A 17,584-nucleotide genomic window follows, 5' to 3' on the forward strand; every position below is an offset into this window, starting at 1 on the left:
AACCTCTAGCCAGACTTATCAAAAGAGAGCGAGAGAAAGGACTCAAAATTACAAATGAGAGAGGAGAAATTATATCTTTCCTTCACTATGTAGAAGCTTTATTTTGATATAGTCCTAATAGTTTAATTTTGCTTTTTTCCCCCTTGCCTGAGAAGACATATCTAGAAAAATGTTGCTTTGGCTGATATCAAAGAAGTTAGTATCTGTGTTCTCTTCTAGGATTTTTATGGTTTCAGGTCTCATGTTTAGGTATTAAGTCCATTTTGAATTTATTTTTGTGTATGGTACAAGAATAATCAAGCTTCTTTCTTTTGCATGTTGCTGTCCAGTTTTCTCAACACCATTTGTTGAAGAGACTGTCTTTTCCCCATTGCATATTCCTTCCTGCTTTGTCAAAGATTAATTGACCATATAGTATGGGTTTATTTCTGGGTTTTCTGTTCTATGTGTCTATTTTTGTGGGGTACCATACTGTTTTGATGACTACAGTTTTTAAATACAACTTGAAGTCTAGAATTTTGATGCCTCCAGCTTTGCTTTTCTTTTTCAAGATTGCTTTGGCTATTTGGGGTCTTCTGTGATTCCATACAAATTTTGGGATTCTTCATTCTAGTTCTGTGAAAAATGCTGTTGGTATTTTGATAGGGATTGCATTAAATATGTAGATTGCCTTGGGTAATATAGACATTTTAACAATATTTGTTCTTCCAATCCATGAGCATGGAATGTCTTCCCATTTCTTTGTGTCATCTTCAATTTCTTTCATCAATGTTTTACAGTTTTTAGATTACAGGTCTTTCGCCTCTTTGGTTAGGTTTATTCCTAGGGATCTTACTATTTTTGGGTGCAATTGTACAAATACCATATGATTTCACTTATATGTGGAATTTAAGAAACAAAACAAATGATCATATGGGGAAAAAAAAAGAAGAAAACCAAGAAACAAACTCTTAAGTATAGAGAACAACCTGATAGTTACCAGAGGGGAGGTGGGTGGTGGGATGGGCTAAATAGGTGATGGGGATTAAGAAGTGCACTTGTTGTGAAGAGCACCAGATGTTTTATGGAAGTGTGTAATGATTATTATACACCTGAATATTACACCGTATAGGAACTGGAATTTAAATAAAAACTTAAAACTTATAAAGCTCAACACCCAAATAACAAATAATCAATTTAAAAATGGGAAGACATGAAATGACACTTCTCCAAAGACAAACAGATGACCGACAGATACATGAAAAGATGCTCAACATCATTCATCCCCTCACACCTGTCAGAATGGGTACACTGGACAACACAAGAAACAACAAGTGTTGGTGGGGAGGTGGAGAAATGGAAACACTCCTGCACCATTGGTGGGAATGTAAACTGGGGCAGCCACTGTGGAAAACAGTATAGACAGTCCTCAAAAAGTTGAAAATGAAACTACCCTATCATCCAGCAATGGCACTGCTGGATATTTACCCAAATATAAAAACACTAATTCAAAGGGATACATGTACCCCTACGTTCATAGCAGCAGTATTTATGATAGCCAAGTTATGGAAGCAGCCCACGTGTCCATCAACTGATGAATGGATAAAGATGTGGGGTGTGTGTGTATGTGTGTGTGTGTGTGTGTGTGTGTGTGTGTGTAGGTATATAATGGAATATTATTCAGCCACAAAAAATAAAATTTTGACATTTGCCATGACATGGATGGAGCCAGAGAGTACAATGCTAAGAGAAATACATCAGTCAGTGATAGACAAATACCCTATGATTTCACTCATACGTGGAATTTAAGAGACAAAATATATAAGCAAAGAAAAAAAAAAAAGACAAGCCAAGAAACAGACTCTTTAACTACAGAGAACAAACTGTTACCAGAGTGGAGGTGGGTGGGGGGGATGGGTAAAATGGGCAGATAGGGAGTGTACTTGTCTTCGATGAGCACCAGGTGATATATAGTATTATTGAATCACTACATTGTACTCCTGAAACAAAGATAACACTGTATGTTAACCATACGAAAATTTAAAGGAAAGTTAAATTTTAAAAAACAAACTTTCCACTTCCTATGTTCACACAGAAAAATCTTAGAAAAATAGACACAAAAATGTTAACATGGTTAATACAGGGAGGTAAAAGAGTGCATCTTCTTTATACAGTTCGGCACTTCACAAATGTCCTGCATGAACCACACTGCTTTTCCAGTGGAAGTGATGCTATTTTGGAAATAAAAGGTTAACAGCAATTATTCTGCCTTAAAATGTTTTAAAGAATTTAAAGAATTTGGTTTTCAAAATAATTTTGGTACCAAATTACAATGGAACCCTTCTTTCCATTTCTTAGTTTTTACTTTAAGTTATCCACAGTTTCACATGTGAACTGAGAAAAAACAAATTCTTCACTTACATCAGTGATTTACACAAAAGAACAAGGGACATGTACCATTTCAACCACTTGCACTGAATGCGCATGCTTATCCATGCAGAGGAACAAATTGGGCAGGGAGGAGTAACTGTCTCTTTAAAAGACACAAAATCCTAATTTGCTTAAAATACACACAGGAACCCAAAGGCCTTAATAACCTTAATTACAATTTCCTCCAAGTAGAACATTTGTAAGCCTTAAATCCCTTTACTGAGTTTATTGCCAATAATTAGGCAAAGTACACAGAACTGCAAGTGTGTGCATGTGTGTGTTTAAATTTAATGAAATCAAGAAACGTTGGTGTCATTTAATCACCATTTTCAAGACAGAATGGAAATATTTAAGATGGAAAAGGAAGAGAGATGGAAGAACTCAGAATAGGTGAAAAAGTAAGTACTTCTAGATTAGCTCAATGTCCAAATAGAGTATTTGGTTCCTGTCCACCCAAATTATTTGTTTTAATTACCCCTTAAACTTTCCAAAAACATATTTTAAGGGAAAGCTGAAACCGAGATTGGTTTTGAAAACTACAGTGCTACATTAGCAAGCAATACTTTAAAGCTTGTTTGCAAAATGTGGCTCTCAGCCCTGCGGCAGCATTATCACCTGGCGGCAGAAGCTCAGGCCTCACTCCACACCTGGTGAATCCAAAACCATACTTTTTAAATTTTTTTAAATAATTTTTTTATTATATTATGTTAGTCACCATATCTAGTTTTTGATGTAAAGTTCCATGATTCATTATTTGCCTGTAACACCCAGTGCACCATGCAATACGTGCCCTCCTTAATCCATATTAAAACAAGGTCCCTAGTTGATTCCTACACATTGCTTTAAGGCATTCAGATCAAGGTTCTGAATACAACACCCCTTCCCTTCCCCCCAAAAAAGTAATATGGAAAATAAATCTCTGTACCTGAAAACACTAAAATCATCTTTTTGCATATATGTAGATTAAATTGATTCAAAGGGGAATTTTATATATCAGAAAAACCAAAATTCATAACTGAAGTAGAATCTATTTTATTCTCTCAATCTTAAACTGCAAACTGAAAATGGGTTGATGTGCAAGAGAAATCCCAAGGGTGGAAGATTTTCCAGGGTTATTAGTTGACCCTATTCAACCTACAGTGTGGGAAACAACTAACTCATAAAGTGCCATCATAGTCAAGTACAGTCTACATAATAAAAAGATCTTCCTAAGAGTTGAAAAATGTGCTTTAGGAGCACACTAAATAAGGGAGGATTAACGAAGATAGGAAATATAAAAGTTAAGGTTTTCAAGTTTTCATTCATTGAAATTTACAACCCTCGTATTGGAATTTACCCTAAATTTACAACCCACACAGATCTGGCACCGATCAGAGTCTAATGGGTCTTGCCACATTGGATCAGACTCACAATCCTTCCTGTCCAGGATTCTGATGATGGCACCAGGGGACATGCTGTGGGGAGAATGGCTGCTCTTTGATGTCAACCTCAAAGGTTAGGAGTGTACCCAAAACATCCTAGCTCCTTGTAATAACCCATTATGAATCTGTAATCCACAAATTTAGTTAAATCATTTTTGAGGTTATTTATATTTTCCACCCCTACTTCCTCTTAGAGTAATCAGTTCCATAAGTTTATAACTAGTTGGGTAAGGTGATAGTTTCTAGTCCCACCGCTCACCCAATCTTGGAACAAGGCAGTGTTGCTGCTATCAACACTATTCATATCCATGCAGGGCCATATCTCTTTCTGTCACTTGTGTCTATAGATTCCAATTGTTTTTCTTTTCTCTCCATGGACAGGCCCCACATACCTTGACCCTTTAGAATCTTTCTTCCATCTTCTCCAATTTCAGGATATATCTTTTTGGGGGATTATCAGTCTATAACAAGGAGTGGGTATGCTCTTAATTTGTTTAAAGATAAAAGAATGCTCTCTGCTTGGTTTCAAAATTCATTTCCTGATGATTTAAAACCTCAGTCAAAATTCTCAGGGAGCCTGTAAACCCCCATCAATACTAATAACTTCAATATAAGCTAGAAACTTCATTTCCCACACTTATAATTCACCTTTTTTGTTTTGCCTTCTTCCTTATATTTGTCCACCACTGTGAACATAACTTCATCTGCCTGTTTCTAGATCAGTATGCTCAGGTAAGCTCAAGAGCTTGCCCTAAATTTCTCCCCATTGGCTTGGCCTTCTACTACCTGGTAGAGATCAGTATTAACAGCCAAAGTAGAACCTGTACTCTCACAAAATACTAAATTAATTTAAAATGATACTGACCAACAATCTGTAGGATGCCCAGCTTTCTACATGTTTCCTTTGTAGGAAAATGCCCCATGTTACCTCTGTGATTCCCTAGTCTAAATTAGTTTGTGAACCATAATAGAAGCAGCCTAAGTACACTCTTTAATTATAGCTTCTAGATATAAAGTTATATCACTCTTCTGAAATACATACATATTTAAATTCTTTATGAAAAAACTTATCATTTCTCTCAGCAGCCTATTTAGATATCTGTAGTGCTAGTCTTTATTTCACATTCTAATATTCTATCACACACAGAAAACCAAGTGACACCACTCATGAGTATGTTGCAAGGACTAACCGTGAGAATTATTTTTACTCTCCACCATCTGAACCCATGTGGTAAAGTCACAAGAACTGCAACCACAATGAAGGTTTTCCCCTTGACCAAATTTTAGTCAGCCTCCTCTGAGCCCTCTTTTTGAGCAGGCCTTGATGTGGGACCTGTACTTGCTGGGACTGCATAGCCCAAGGGTAGCAAGAAACCTGCTAAGTCAGCTTAGAGAGAATTTTCATCAATCCTTGATACCTGATCACATTCTTCATCCTTCACCCTTAATATCTGATACCCTCGGCCTGCCTTCAGCAAGAATCCTTTAAGTTAGCAAGAATACCGCCCTACCCTCGATATTCCTTTTTACTAATTTGTCTCTACCAATCCCCTCCCGCACCCTAATCCTTGACTGTAAATCTCCATTTTTCCTTGTTGTATCCAGAATTGAATCCAGTTCTATACCAAAGTCTCTTGTCTTCTATTGCAGGAATTCCTGAATACAATCTGCTTTTACAACTGTAACTATTGTCCCATTCTAGTTCTCTTTGACAACCATAAACCAACCATCAGCATCCATGATAACTTCTGAAAGTGGGGCTACCAAGAAAGGAAAGGTGTTCTTCTAGAGAAGCACATTCTCCTAACTTCCACCACCCACATGGGTGCCCAAGAACCAGAGAGGAAATTAAGAGAGTTAGATGGGAAGGCTCATGCTGAGGTTGAAAGCTGGGAGTGACAAGATGGCTATAGAGTTCTAGAGAGTATCCAAGAACATCCAAAATGGTCACCTGCAAAGCAGGTAAAGACATTTTCTGACATGTAGGTCTTAAAAATATATATCCTTCGTACTCTAAGTGACTGAAGGATATGCTCCATAAATATAGGAAATTATAAAAGGGGGGGAGTAAAAGATGGAATCCAGGAAACAGGGCATCAAACACAGGTTAGAAACAAAAGGATGCCCAAGAGGATGGTAAAGGGAAATGGCATGATGAGCCCTATGGAGGAGGCTGCAAAGCAATCAGTCCAGATTGCAGAAGATCGAACTTTCCAAGAAGTTTCTTCAAAAGTATATAATTAATAGAATAGTTATTGTCTTCTCACATACTAGGAAGAGATTTAGGCAAACTGAAGGAAATTTATAGTTGATTTAGGGATGCCTATATAGAGGAGAAACCATCTCCAGAGAAAACAAGTAACTCAGGATAGAAAATGCAATAGATATGCATGCCCTATGTAGCTCAGCTGTGTTTGAATGGTTTTTAAGAATATAAACATGATGTATCCATCCTTCCAAAATTATAACCTAACAATACTGGGAGGATGGGGAGGGGAAGCATGCTTGTATGCAGTGAGCAAGGAAAGTAGTGTAAGTGGGCTAAATCCTTATCTCCCATAGTGGAAATTGAATACATAACACTCCAAACTAAAAAGCAGAGGAGGAGTAATAAACGCATGTTATGAAGAGTTATGAACATAAATACCCCCAAGTTTCTAGAAGAGTTCAAAGTGTGGAATGAATAAGTCACAGGGATAAAAGGTACGGCATAGGGAATAGAGCCAATGGTATTGTAACAGGGGGTGTGTAGTGACAGATGGTAGGTATACCTATGGCGAGCATAGTATAATGTATTGTCAAATCAGTATCTTCTACAACTGAAACTAATGTAACATTATGTGTCAACCATAGTTCAATTTAAAAAAAGAGAGAGAGAAATGAAAGTACTTGGGGAAGAAGTGGCAGGAGGGCATTGGGACAAGAACAGTTTTTCAAAACAAGCTTGATAGAATTATTTGACTAAACCATATGTGTGTATAAGTTTGATTAAAGAAAATTTAAAACAAAAAAAGTCTGCTTATTCTTGTATTTGTAGTAGGTGATTTACCTATACTTAGGAAATTTTCTATTTACGGGATGAAATTAGAAGAAATTTCAAACTAAAGATTCAATTGCATAGCATTTACAAAGTTAAAGGGAGAGAAATACACAGACAAATGTTAATTTTCCATGGGCTGTCAGCAGTTAATACCACAATATTCAAATTCCAGATTTTTTCTAATTGCCACCAATTAGAAAAGTAACAAAAAAACCTTTAGAATCTGAAGGCTTGTAGGAGAGTATCTTGCTTCATTCAGCAACTGAATGAAACTTATTTGATGTAGAGAAAAACAATACATAATTTGCCATAATGTTTTGATTTACTTAATTGTGGATAAAATCATACCCTAAATTCATATTTATACTTTCTTACTAAAAGGGACTTCGCTCATATATTAGCAGAAAATAAGAGTCTCAAGACAGACAAAGAGCTCACCTTATTTTATGATGAACCCTTTTGGGGTGGCAAGGGAGCTCTTGTATTTTCCTTGAGAGGGAAATGAGGGAATCAATCTCAGTTTTGCATTCTTATATAAAATATTGAGTTTATAAGGAAAGAATGCCTGTATTAATGATACATGGCATTTGTTATAAACCCTTCTCACACTGTGGCATATTAACCAATACTTCCCAAACTTCCCTTAGGTCAACATGAGAACCTCGAGCAGCCAACCAGATTAACTAGGACCACATCAAGCAAAACCAGGCCACACAGAAGTACTTTCCTACATAAGAGACAAAACAATACATGTATGATTTCAACAGTTTCTCAAGCTGTTCCAGTGCTGGCTTACACTTACAACTTTCCGGACTTAGCAAAAATACAGACATTATCCAGGCCCGAAGAGTTTCATGTTCAATAAGAATTAAATCTCTTTGTTCGTCTTTGCCAAGATGTCTCAAAATCTTAAACAAGAATAGGAAAGGAGGTAGGACAGGATAGAAAATCCAGACAAAGCATTAACAGTAAATTCATGTATTACCAAATGGGAAGATTTTTTTTCTGTAAAACATGAAGAATCTAAAAGTGCCAGAACCCTGAATTTCATGCCTTCACAATCATTTAGGGCATTTGGCTTTTATATTTAACAACTCGTACTTTAAGAAAACAGACTTCATGCCAGCCCGAGAACTGCACATGTATGTTGAAAATAGTTTTGAAAACTGATGTATGGTGGTGTATTTAAGGGTAGACAATACAATATAGGTTATTTTAAATATAAATACAAAAGCTGTATCAACTTCTATCAACTTGATAGAAGATTTGTTATTTCTGGTCTGTAAGTCTCACTGTACCTAATATTTTCAAGCCTACCAAAATGAATTCAACTCACAATGTTAGAGTGAACTACCTGACACTGATTCTGATTACTCATAAAATATAACTCTCTCCAACTTATATCTTTATTGGATCTTCTGCAAAGCTGACCCACACTCCTTGGTAGCCTTTCCCTTTTGTGGGTTTCCCTTAGTCTTTTAGTCTGAGTCACATTAGAGTCACATGTTTATATGCTGCTTTTCAACTTCCCTTTGAGGGTTTCTATTTTTTGTACTTTTCAGTCAAATCAAGCTGGGTGAGAAAGACCACAATCACCTCCTTTATTTTTTTTATATTCTGTGATGGGAACAGTATCAGTCCTAGGAAGTGCTAAAGTACTTGCTGATTGAGAGCATGTTAAGGATAGGACAATTTCTTGCAAATATGGTAATCCTCTGTTGATATGTAATGTTCTTCTCAAAAAAATTTTTTTAAGATTGTATTTATTTGACAGAGTTAGAGAAAGAGAGAGGGCAGGCATGCAGCTACAAGCAGGGAAAGCAGCAGAGGGAGAGGAAGAAGCAGGCTACCCTCTGAGCAAAGAGCCCAATGCAAGGCTTCATCCCAGGACCCCGGGTCATGACCTGAGCTGAAGGCAGATGCTTAACTGACTGAGCCACCCAGGAGCTCCTCAAAATGTTCTTAAAAAGAATAGATTTTGGTGCTCTTTAATACTAGTGGTGGGAAGACTAATAGGTAACTTACACTACCATGTGTCAGACTTTACTAGTTGCCTACCCTTCTTTCAGAATTGCACTTTTCTTCAAGGAGGCAATATTCTTGGCCAAAAATCTGATTTCCCAGACTCCCTGGTAGTTAGGAGGCATTCACTGTGTGGCACTGGAGGCAGGGACAAGGGTACATGCCAGCTGGGTCTCTCATCTTTTATAAGAAACCAATCGCTTTTCTAGAAGCTCTATCCAGGAGACTTCTGCTTGATCTCAGAGATTAACATCTTACCTCAATCCTGGACTTCCATCCCTCATCACAGTCAGTTACCAACATCTACAATTTTCACTCTCCCACATCCCCTTCAGTCCCTCTTCTGCATTCTATGACCTTCTTTCTCACTGCNAGCTGTGCCACCCAGGTGCCCCTCTCATCTTTTATAAGAAACCAATCGCTTTTCTAGAAGCTCTATCCAGGAGACTTCTGCTTGATCTCAGAGATTAACATCTTACCTCAATCCTGGACTTCCATCCCTCATCACAGTCAGTTACCAACATCTACAATTTTCACTCTCCCACATCCCCTTCAGTCCCTCTTCTGCATTCTATGACCTTCTTTCTCACTGCAGAACTTGGGCTTCCCACAAACCTACACACATTCATGCTTCCAACTCTCCCCTCCATCTGATCCTTCCTCCACTATACTTCCAGAGGGATGTAAAAATTCAATGAAGATATGATTACTCCCCTTGTTTAAAAATCTGCTATAGTTTCCACTACTCCAAAACCAAGCCCAATCTCATCTCAGAGCGGTATTTCATGCCCACACAGAACACCAACCCTAAACTCTTGAGTTTCTGCTTCCACGCTTCACCATTAATCCCTAGAATATCTTCAACCCCCATTGGACCTTGTTTTTCTAGTTACTCTATATTCATAATTCAAGGTTCATATCAGACTATTTCACTCATTCATTTATTCATTCAACAAACAGTTCTGATTTTGTCTTTACTATATAGGACATAGGAAACTGTGTCTTTTACTTATCATTATTCCCTGACTTAAAAAGGAACAGAAAATCCCCTCCAGGACCTGCTTCTGATACTCTTAATCACTTTGAAAGGTTTAAGGGCCACTGTAATATGCCCCTGAGACATGCTGGACTGTTTCATTTTGTTCTGTTTTTTAAGATTTTATTTGAGAGAAAGAGAGAGAGAGAGCAGAAGCAGGGGGAGGAGCAGAGGGAAAGGGAGAAGCAGACTCCCTGCTGAGCAGGGAGCGCAATGCAGGACTCCATCCCAGGATCCTGGGATCATGACCTGAGCCGAAGGCAGATGCTTAACCAACTGAGACACCCAAGCATCCCTGGACTGTCTTCTATTACTATATTTGTCATTATGAAATTAACCAGCTGTCTGTATGTCTGCCCCAGTGGAGTGTAAGCTCCTCAAAGGCAAGTATCATCTCCTGTATATTTTGATGTGCCCCCAGTCCGCCTCAGTGCTTCACACTGAGTATAGATGTTTGCTATTATGTAAGACTCTGGGAAACAAACTGAGGGCTTCGAGGGGAGAGGGGTGGGGGATTGGGATAGGCTGGTGATGGGTATTAAGGAAAGCACATATTGCATGGTGCACTGGGTGTTATATGCAAATAATGAATCATGGAACACTGCATCAAAAACTGGGGATGGACTGTATGGTGACTAATATAACAAAATAAAATTTATTAAAAAAATAAAATAAATTCAAACATTTTACAGGGGAAAAAAAAAGAATATATTGGTAAAACGCAGTGTCTCTCAACTAACTAATAGGTAGCAGACATACCTTTTACTTGGCTTGTTAGAAAATAAGATTCCTAGTTTCCAGGAACAAGCAGTCTAATTTAACAAGATATGTATTCATGATACATCAAATTTAGTGTAACATTAAATAATAAAGGGAAAAATCTGTGAAGTTTGGTCTCAATCATTTTGAACAAGTTTATGACAATGTTTTATAGATCATGGATTTGAAAGGCAAATCCACTGTATCGCTTTGCCAAACAAATCATTAACCAATTTCCTGAGACAGCTTGACTCACTTGGATATGTAAATAAGCACCCCCGCCCCTCCCAGTCCCCCAAACCTGCCCTTTCCACTACTCTGAATCTCTACTTTCTGGTCAGGAATCAGCTCCCTAGGTATACCGAACAGATTCTATAAATGAAAGAAAGTCAAAATTTATTACAGTCCTGGCATTCCTTTTTAAAACATTGACTTGAACTGAATGTAAAGTCTTTCCCCCACTCCCGGTACCCAAGCAGGAAAGGTCTAATTCCCCAACAGCTTGGAGTACGTAGGGTTGGATCCATTAACTCCCCAGTGTGCGACAGAAGAGAAAGGGCTGTATCTTCCGTCTAAAGGACACGGTTCTGTCCCTCTTTCTTGGTTGGTCTTAATGGTCTCAGGAAGAGAAGTGAGGACTTCATCACCATCATCAAAAGGAACATTGCTGTGGAGGGGCTAACACCCATACCAACTTCCCCAGGCTTCAGTGCTCCCTGTTCACACCACATCACATCTCCAGCCAACACTGGGTTCCTGCCGCATCCCCCAGCACAAGCATTAGTCAGCTCCCTCGCCAGCCTGCTTCAAGGGTCAAGACCATAATCCCTAACCTCATCCACTCTGTAATCAAACACACAGGCTCTGTCGGTTCCATCTCCCTCTCCTTTCTCTTTAGATAGCAGAGAGAGCAGTAGTGTGCTCCCTAAGTCAATGTCCCACAACAGCAGGAAAGCCTGCCTCCCCTTTCGGTCTCAGCAACAGAATTTAGAAGTGATTTTCTTGAAGTTCTCACCCTTGCCTTTGGGGAGGAGAAACACTTCCCGTTCATCCCCAAGCTCCCAAATGAGTATGACAGTTTGCTTGAAGGTGTAAACCCATAAAAGAATCAGAAATTGATATAAAATAACAGTAGTTGTGCCCAGAGAAGGGTAATGAAAGGAGACAGGCTTTTCTTGTTCTTTCATGATGATATATTTGTGTATAACAAGGGTTACTAAAATGAGAATGAAAGAAGAGAAAGACAGAGAGAAGAAGTGAGGGAGATAGACTGATTCCTTATAATGAAAGGACTCAATCACCAACTGTGCAGAATCTTAGTACTCATATTACTATTTATTAATTTACCCTTCAGAAACAGTGAGAAGAGCTTCTCTTCGTGGTTAGTGCGAATAAAATTATATCCCTTTAATCAAAGGCAGCAAATTCAGAATAGAGAAAAACATCGTAGCACTTCAGCACCCCTGAAGCCCATTCTAAAAATGAAGCTTAGAAAACACCCAGAGCCCATTCTAAAAATGAAGCTTAGAAAACACCAGCTTCTGGTTAAAGTCAATCAACCCAGGAACAACAGAGTCTTTGTCAAGGAAACCTGAGTTCAAGGGCATGAGGATCAGATAAAGCACAACACATGGCATGTGAACTAAAATGATATGCTTTGATTTTAGATTAAAAGTTAAGAAACCAGCAGAATGCAAACACTTAAGAGAAAGGATGTACAAATAAAATTAAGATCGGCTTCCTCTCAGGTGGTGACAGTTGAACAGAAAAGTGGTCGTATTAAAGGTGTTGCAGAATAGCCCTATATACACCGTTATCTGTGAATCCACAATACGTATGCTTCCATTTAAATAGGACATTGTGTTGCAGGCACAGACAGTAGGTATTAATCACCAAATGTTTAGAAATTACATTGTTTAGGAGACTCTGGGTATTAAAAGAACTATTCGTTTGGAAAAGCACATGGCCCTGCAAGTAGTCTGCAGGGCCTGTATCCTATACAGGGAGGAGGAAGTGGTGAATGGAAGGAGTTAAGCAGAGCTGTGTCTCAATTACGGCTATAAAACCAGTTACCCAAATTCTTTTAGAACCTCTCTTTAGAAGCTGCTCAGATTACCCAAGATAATAAAAAGCCAGGAAGCATACGGCTCTTTTGACCACACATTAAACATGAATTAAATTACTGAAATTTCATGGTGTATAGCCCCAATATGGTTGATTTCTGTGTTTAAAAGTAGAACTTAACAATTTTATACACTGAGGATGCTTCTGAAGGAGGAAAACAAGTTGACACATACTTAACTCCAGAATTCACTCCAAACTTGGAGAAAACTTGGATTAAGTCACTTCAATGAAGTAAACTTTATATTCATCTGAAGACATGCACAGGGCTATTCTTTGCAGTGTTGTTTGTCCCTGCAAAATACTGGAAGCAACCTAAATCCCCAAACATAGGAGCGCAAGTCAAGAAAGTATGATATAGCCACACAACAGGGTACGATGCAGCCATAAAAAGTAATGAGGAAGATCTCTAACCTGATAGGATTTCCAGGATATACTGCTGGGTTTACAAAAAAAAAAAAAAAAAAAGGCCAAGTGCCAAAAGAATATCTAATATATGTTACCTTTGATATTGCAGTAAAAAAAAAATGAGAAATAAGAACATACACATCTGCTCATTTGTGCAAGAAGACACAGAAGATGAATAAACCAGAAACTAGTGAGACTGGTTACCTGCAGGCGACAGGTGAAATGGAATGGAAAAGACGGGAATATAAACAGGATAGAACGGATAGGGTGTGCAAGTACAGACACCTCTTTTGTATTGACCTGACCTTCAGACTCATGTTAATATTTAATATACTCAAAAAATAAGTTGAAAACAACAAGGATGGGGAAGAGGAAACCACCCCCTCCCACTACCATCCCCCCCCCAAAAAGCTAAAAACAGAAACAAATCAATCTAACTGAATTTCAAATGAATAAAAGAACCACTCTGAAGTGGGAAGGGAACTAATCCAAGTAACTTTTGAACACAGTATTTTTACTACATATCCTTAAGCTAATGATAAAGAGAACTCTAAATAAATACTGATTCTTAGTACATTTGTTTTGCACAGTGGTGTGGCTCAGCATTTCTAAAGGTATTCTATTTTATTTTTTTTTAAAGATTTTTTTTATTATTTATTCGACAGAGATAGAAACAGCCAGCGAGAGAGGGAACACAAGCAGGGGGAGTGGGAGAGGAGGAAGCAGGCTCACAGCAGAGGAGCCTGACGTGGGGCTCGATCCCATAACGCTGGGATCACGCCCTGAGCCGAAGGCAGACGCTTAACCGCTGTGCCACCCAGGCGCCCCTAAAGGTATTCTATTTTAGAATTGAACAAATAAGTAAGTATATTGTGTGGATGACAGGTTTCTTGCAGTTAGAAATGAGACTTAAAAATATGGAAAGGGGGGACACTAGAATGACCCCTACAGTGTTGGGTTAGAAGTCATGGCAACAGGAAGTCATTATTTTTTAATATATACATACATGTATGTGAACACATATGTGTGTGTACACACACATACACACACACACACATTTCCTAGCTTTTTTTGTTGAGAAACTCTAGAAGTCATGACATGACATCCTAACAGCAATGAGCCTATCTAGCATCCAGATTTTGTTTTCTAAACACCATTCTCAACTAAAAAGAGCCATGTCTCCTTGGAGAAATTATTAGTTCCAAGACTGGGTCAGAGAAAGTAAAAAATCAGCCTGAGACATCTAATGCCAGAAAGCAGAGAAGTCTTCAAAAAATGATCGGACAGGTCCAAAAGACCAGAAGAGCCCCCAGTGGCCCAATCTGGGACAATTTGAACAGAACAAATAACAGTAAAAGATCATAATCCATAGAAGAATAAGCCATGAATCTGCACTGCTATAAATGAGCAAATGAAGAAGAGAAAGTTCTTCTTTGCAGAATATAGAATCAATGGGGAATTGGGAGTTTTCCCTCTTGGAAATCACCATAGTAATAATCATTTTAGGCATGAGATAAAGCTACTCAGTAAATGTACCATAAAAAACAACACTTTATATAGTATCAAAGTATTTCCCACAAGATACTTATTAATTTCAAAAAGAAATAATTGAAAGTAACATCACCAGAACTGGAACATATCATCTGCTTCCTGACATGATACACTGAAAAAAAAACACATTTCTGTCACATCCCTAGCAAAAAGGCAAAACTTCAATCTAATCACAAGGAAACAGATAAATTCAAATTGAGGGATATTACACAGCCTAACCAGCCAGTACTTTTAAAAATGTCAAGATCATAGGAGCACCTTGGTGGCTCAGGTCATGATCCCAGGGTCCTGGGATCAAGTCCCAAATTGGGCTCCCTACTTGATGGGAGCCTGCTTCTCCTTCTTCCCCACCCCCCATGCGCTCTCTCTCTCTCGCACTCTCTCTCTCAAATAAATAAATAAAATTTTTTAAAAAAATGTCAAGATCATGAAAGACAAAGGCTGTAAAATTGGTCCGGATTAAAGGAGAATAAAGAATCATAAGAAGCTTGACACCAATTTACTCACAAAATTTCAGAAAAAATAGATAATATGATATAGCAAGTGTGAAGTTTGGTAAGATTAACATTTGAGGAATCTAGAAAAGGCATATAATTCTTTATACAAATTTTGCAACTCTTCTAGAAGTCTGAAATTATTTCAAAATAAAAAGTTAAACGATATAACAATCAAGTTTAAGCAAAAGAAGCAATAATCAATCCATTTCAAAATTTACATTATAATTACCTATAAAAACTATAACAATGAAAGCAAAGTAGTTTTGTGAAGTTACTAGTTTTTCCAAAGAACCAAATGTCTGTCACTTCTATATTCCCTAGAGCTTTGAAGTATATCATGAAAACCTCTGATATTTCTTATGTAATAAGTCTGATTACTTGAAAGACCAACATGCTCAAACATACTACATTTTCCTACTAGATTTCTCAGTAGAGGAAAATATCTAATGAAACATCTAGACAATGTTTTTCACTGAATAACAATTTGTTAAACAGATAACATCTATATCTGGCTTATCTAGTTTATTCAGTGCCAACAACCAACCACCATACAGATTTTACCCAACGGGCTTTGCCAAATGAATTACCAATCTTGTTGGTTTGCATAGATCCTGCAAGGATTCTCACATGCAGGCAGAACATTTAATACAGTCAAGGTAATGAAAACCATTCTTGAATAACAATTTCAAAAAACTTTCTAGATATACCTCCATTACAAAAGCACTTGTATCTGGGAAAAAGAAGAGAGCTTGTGTTTAAAAAAACCAAAAAATCCATAAGTTCAGTTATAACCCTTGATTCCAATCACTACTATCCAGTGGATTTTTAAAATTGAGATACAATTATCATAAAGCATTGTATAAGTCTAAGGTGTGTAATTTGATAAATTTATATATTACAATGTGATTATCACTGTAGCATTAACTAACACCTCCATACAGCACATAAACATTATCCATTAGAAGAGACAGATCAGGTTGGGCGTAGTCTTGGGGGAGTGAATTCTAACTAGCTCTCTTCAGAGCTTAATAGAAACAAAGAAGGATCATATTTTTTTGGATTCCATCTTTCTCAAAAACAAAACCCTCCTGGAGTTTTCGATTCACTCCCTAATATATCCTTATCTGGTTTTATATTCAATAGTCTGCAAGCTCTTTTCTATACTGTAAGTTTCACTGTAACCCTCATATCTTTCAAAAGTTCTTCGATGGTTCCCAAAGTCTACAACAGCCTCTTAACCCTCTATTTCCTGCCTAGTGTCTCATGTAAGTAATTACATATACCAGAAGTCCAGGGACTTGCCATACATGGACCCATTCTATTTATTCTACCATCCAACAGAGTAAAGTTTCAAGTTCCTAACCTGATACTCAAGAAACCAACCATACAGTTTGTCCAGGACTGAGGGATTTCACAGGATGCAAGATTTTCAGGGCTGAAACTAAGATGGTCTCAGGCATATTGGGACATTGGTAACCCTAGCTCTGTAACATATCAACTGACCTCTTGACCTCTCCAATGCACCTGCTTCTGATGGTCCTATTCTTTGGCTCATCCTGCCCCCTTTATGTCCATATATCGAAGTGAAAATTATTCAAGGAGTTGTCCAAATGCCACCTTCTCAAACATTTCCTTTTCTCCAATCCTGGAAGTAATTTCTCTCACTGTAAATTTCAAAGCAACTCAATTGTTCTCGCCTTTATGCCAATTGTTCTCTGTTGGGCAGAAAAAGGGCAGATACTTACTCCCACTCCTGATGTTTCCTTCTTCACAGGGGGATATCTATTCACATGATACTATGCACATTCTCCTCCCTCTCACTAATTCTTCTGCAAGAAAGGGGAAGGGAGTTCTCTATATGAGGATTTGGGGACAAGGAACTCTTCATTGGAGACCAGCACCCTCCTCCAGCTTTTCCTCTCTGGAATTTGCTTGCATTCCCAAAGTGTTACAGAAGCAAGAGTCCTGTGGTCACACACACCACCTGTGCCTGGCTGGCTAGGCGTGTCTGAATCCAAGGAATGAGATTAGGAAGCCCATTTTTACTCTAGATCAAAACCATGTTCTCTAGTATCAGCTTTACCAGTAACAAAAATTATTTGTCATCTAAAAATCCTGACATCTTGTCACCATTCACAATTTAGGTAGATAAGGGGAATGCTATTTGACTACCACCCCCATCTACACCATAGAGTCCTGTAACTGACTTGCATTGTCTCCATAGCACACTATGCGGTGCCTCCTAACCCAGTGAGTAGATACAAATATTCTACTATTGATATATATTTTTTTTCAATCATGACATAATGGAGTCCATTCA

At 37.9% G+C, this 17,584-nt stretch overlaps 1 protein-coding gene across 4 annotated transcripts in view; it reads right to left on the reverse strand.

Moving 5' to 3' along the window:
• Positions 1-17,584, reverse strand: part of RSPO2 (R-spondin 2) — a 145,309-nt gene that overhangs the window by 84,236 nt on the left and 43,489 nt on the right. The window contains exon 1 of one of the 4 annotated variants that reach the window (XM_034668871.1): positions 14,841-14,875. The exons of the other annotated variants lie outside the window; for them this stretch is intronic. Coding sequence (XP_034524762.1) covers positions 14,841-14,859 — 19 coding nt within the window. The 5' untranslated portion in view covers positions 14,860-14,875. Of the gene's footprint in view, positions 1-14,840; positions 14,876-17,584 lie in introns of those variants that run through there. 4 annotated transcript variants of the gene reach the window in all.

Source organism: Ailuropoda melanoleuca, chromosome 9 (genome assembly GCF_002007445.2).
Source record: "Ailuropoda melanoleuca isolate Jingjing chromosome 9, ASM200744v2, whole genome shotgun sequence".
In the NCBI taxonomy this organism is placed as follows: Eukaryota; Metazoa; Chordata; class Mammalia; order Carnivora; family Ursidae; genus Ailuropoda; species Ailuropoda melanoleuca.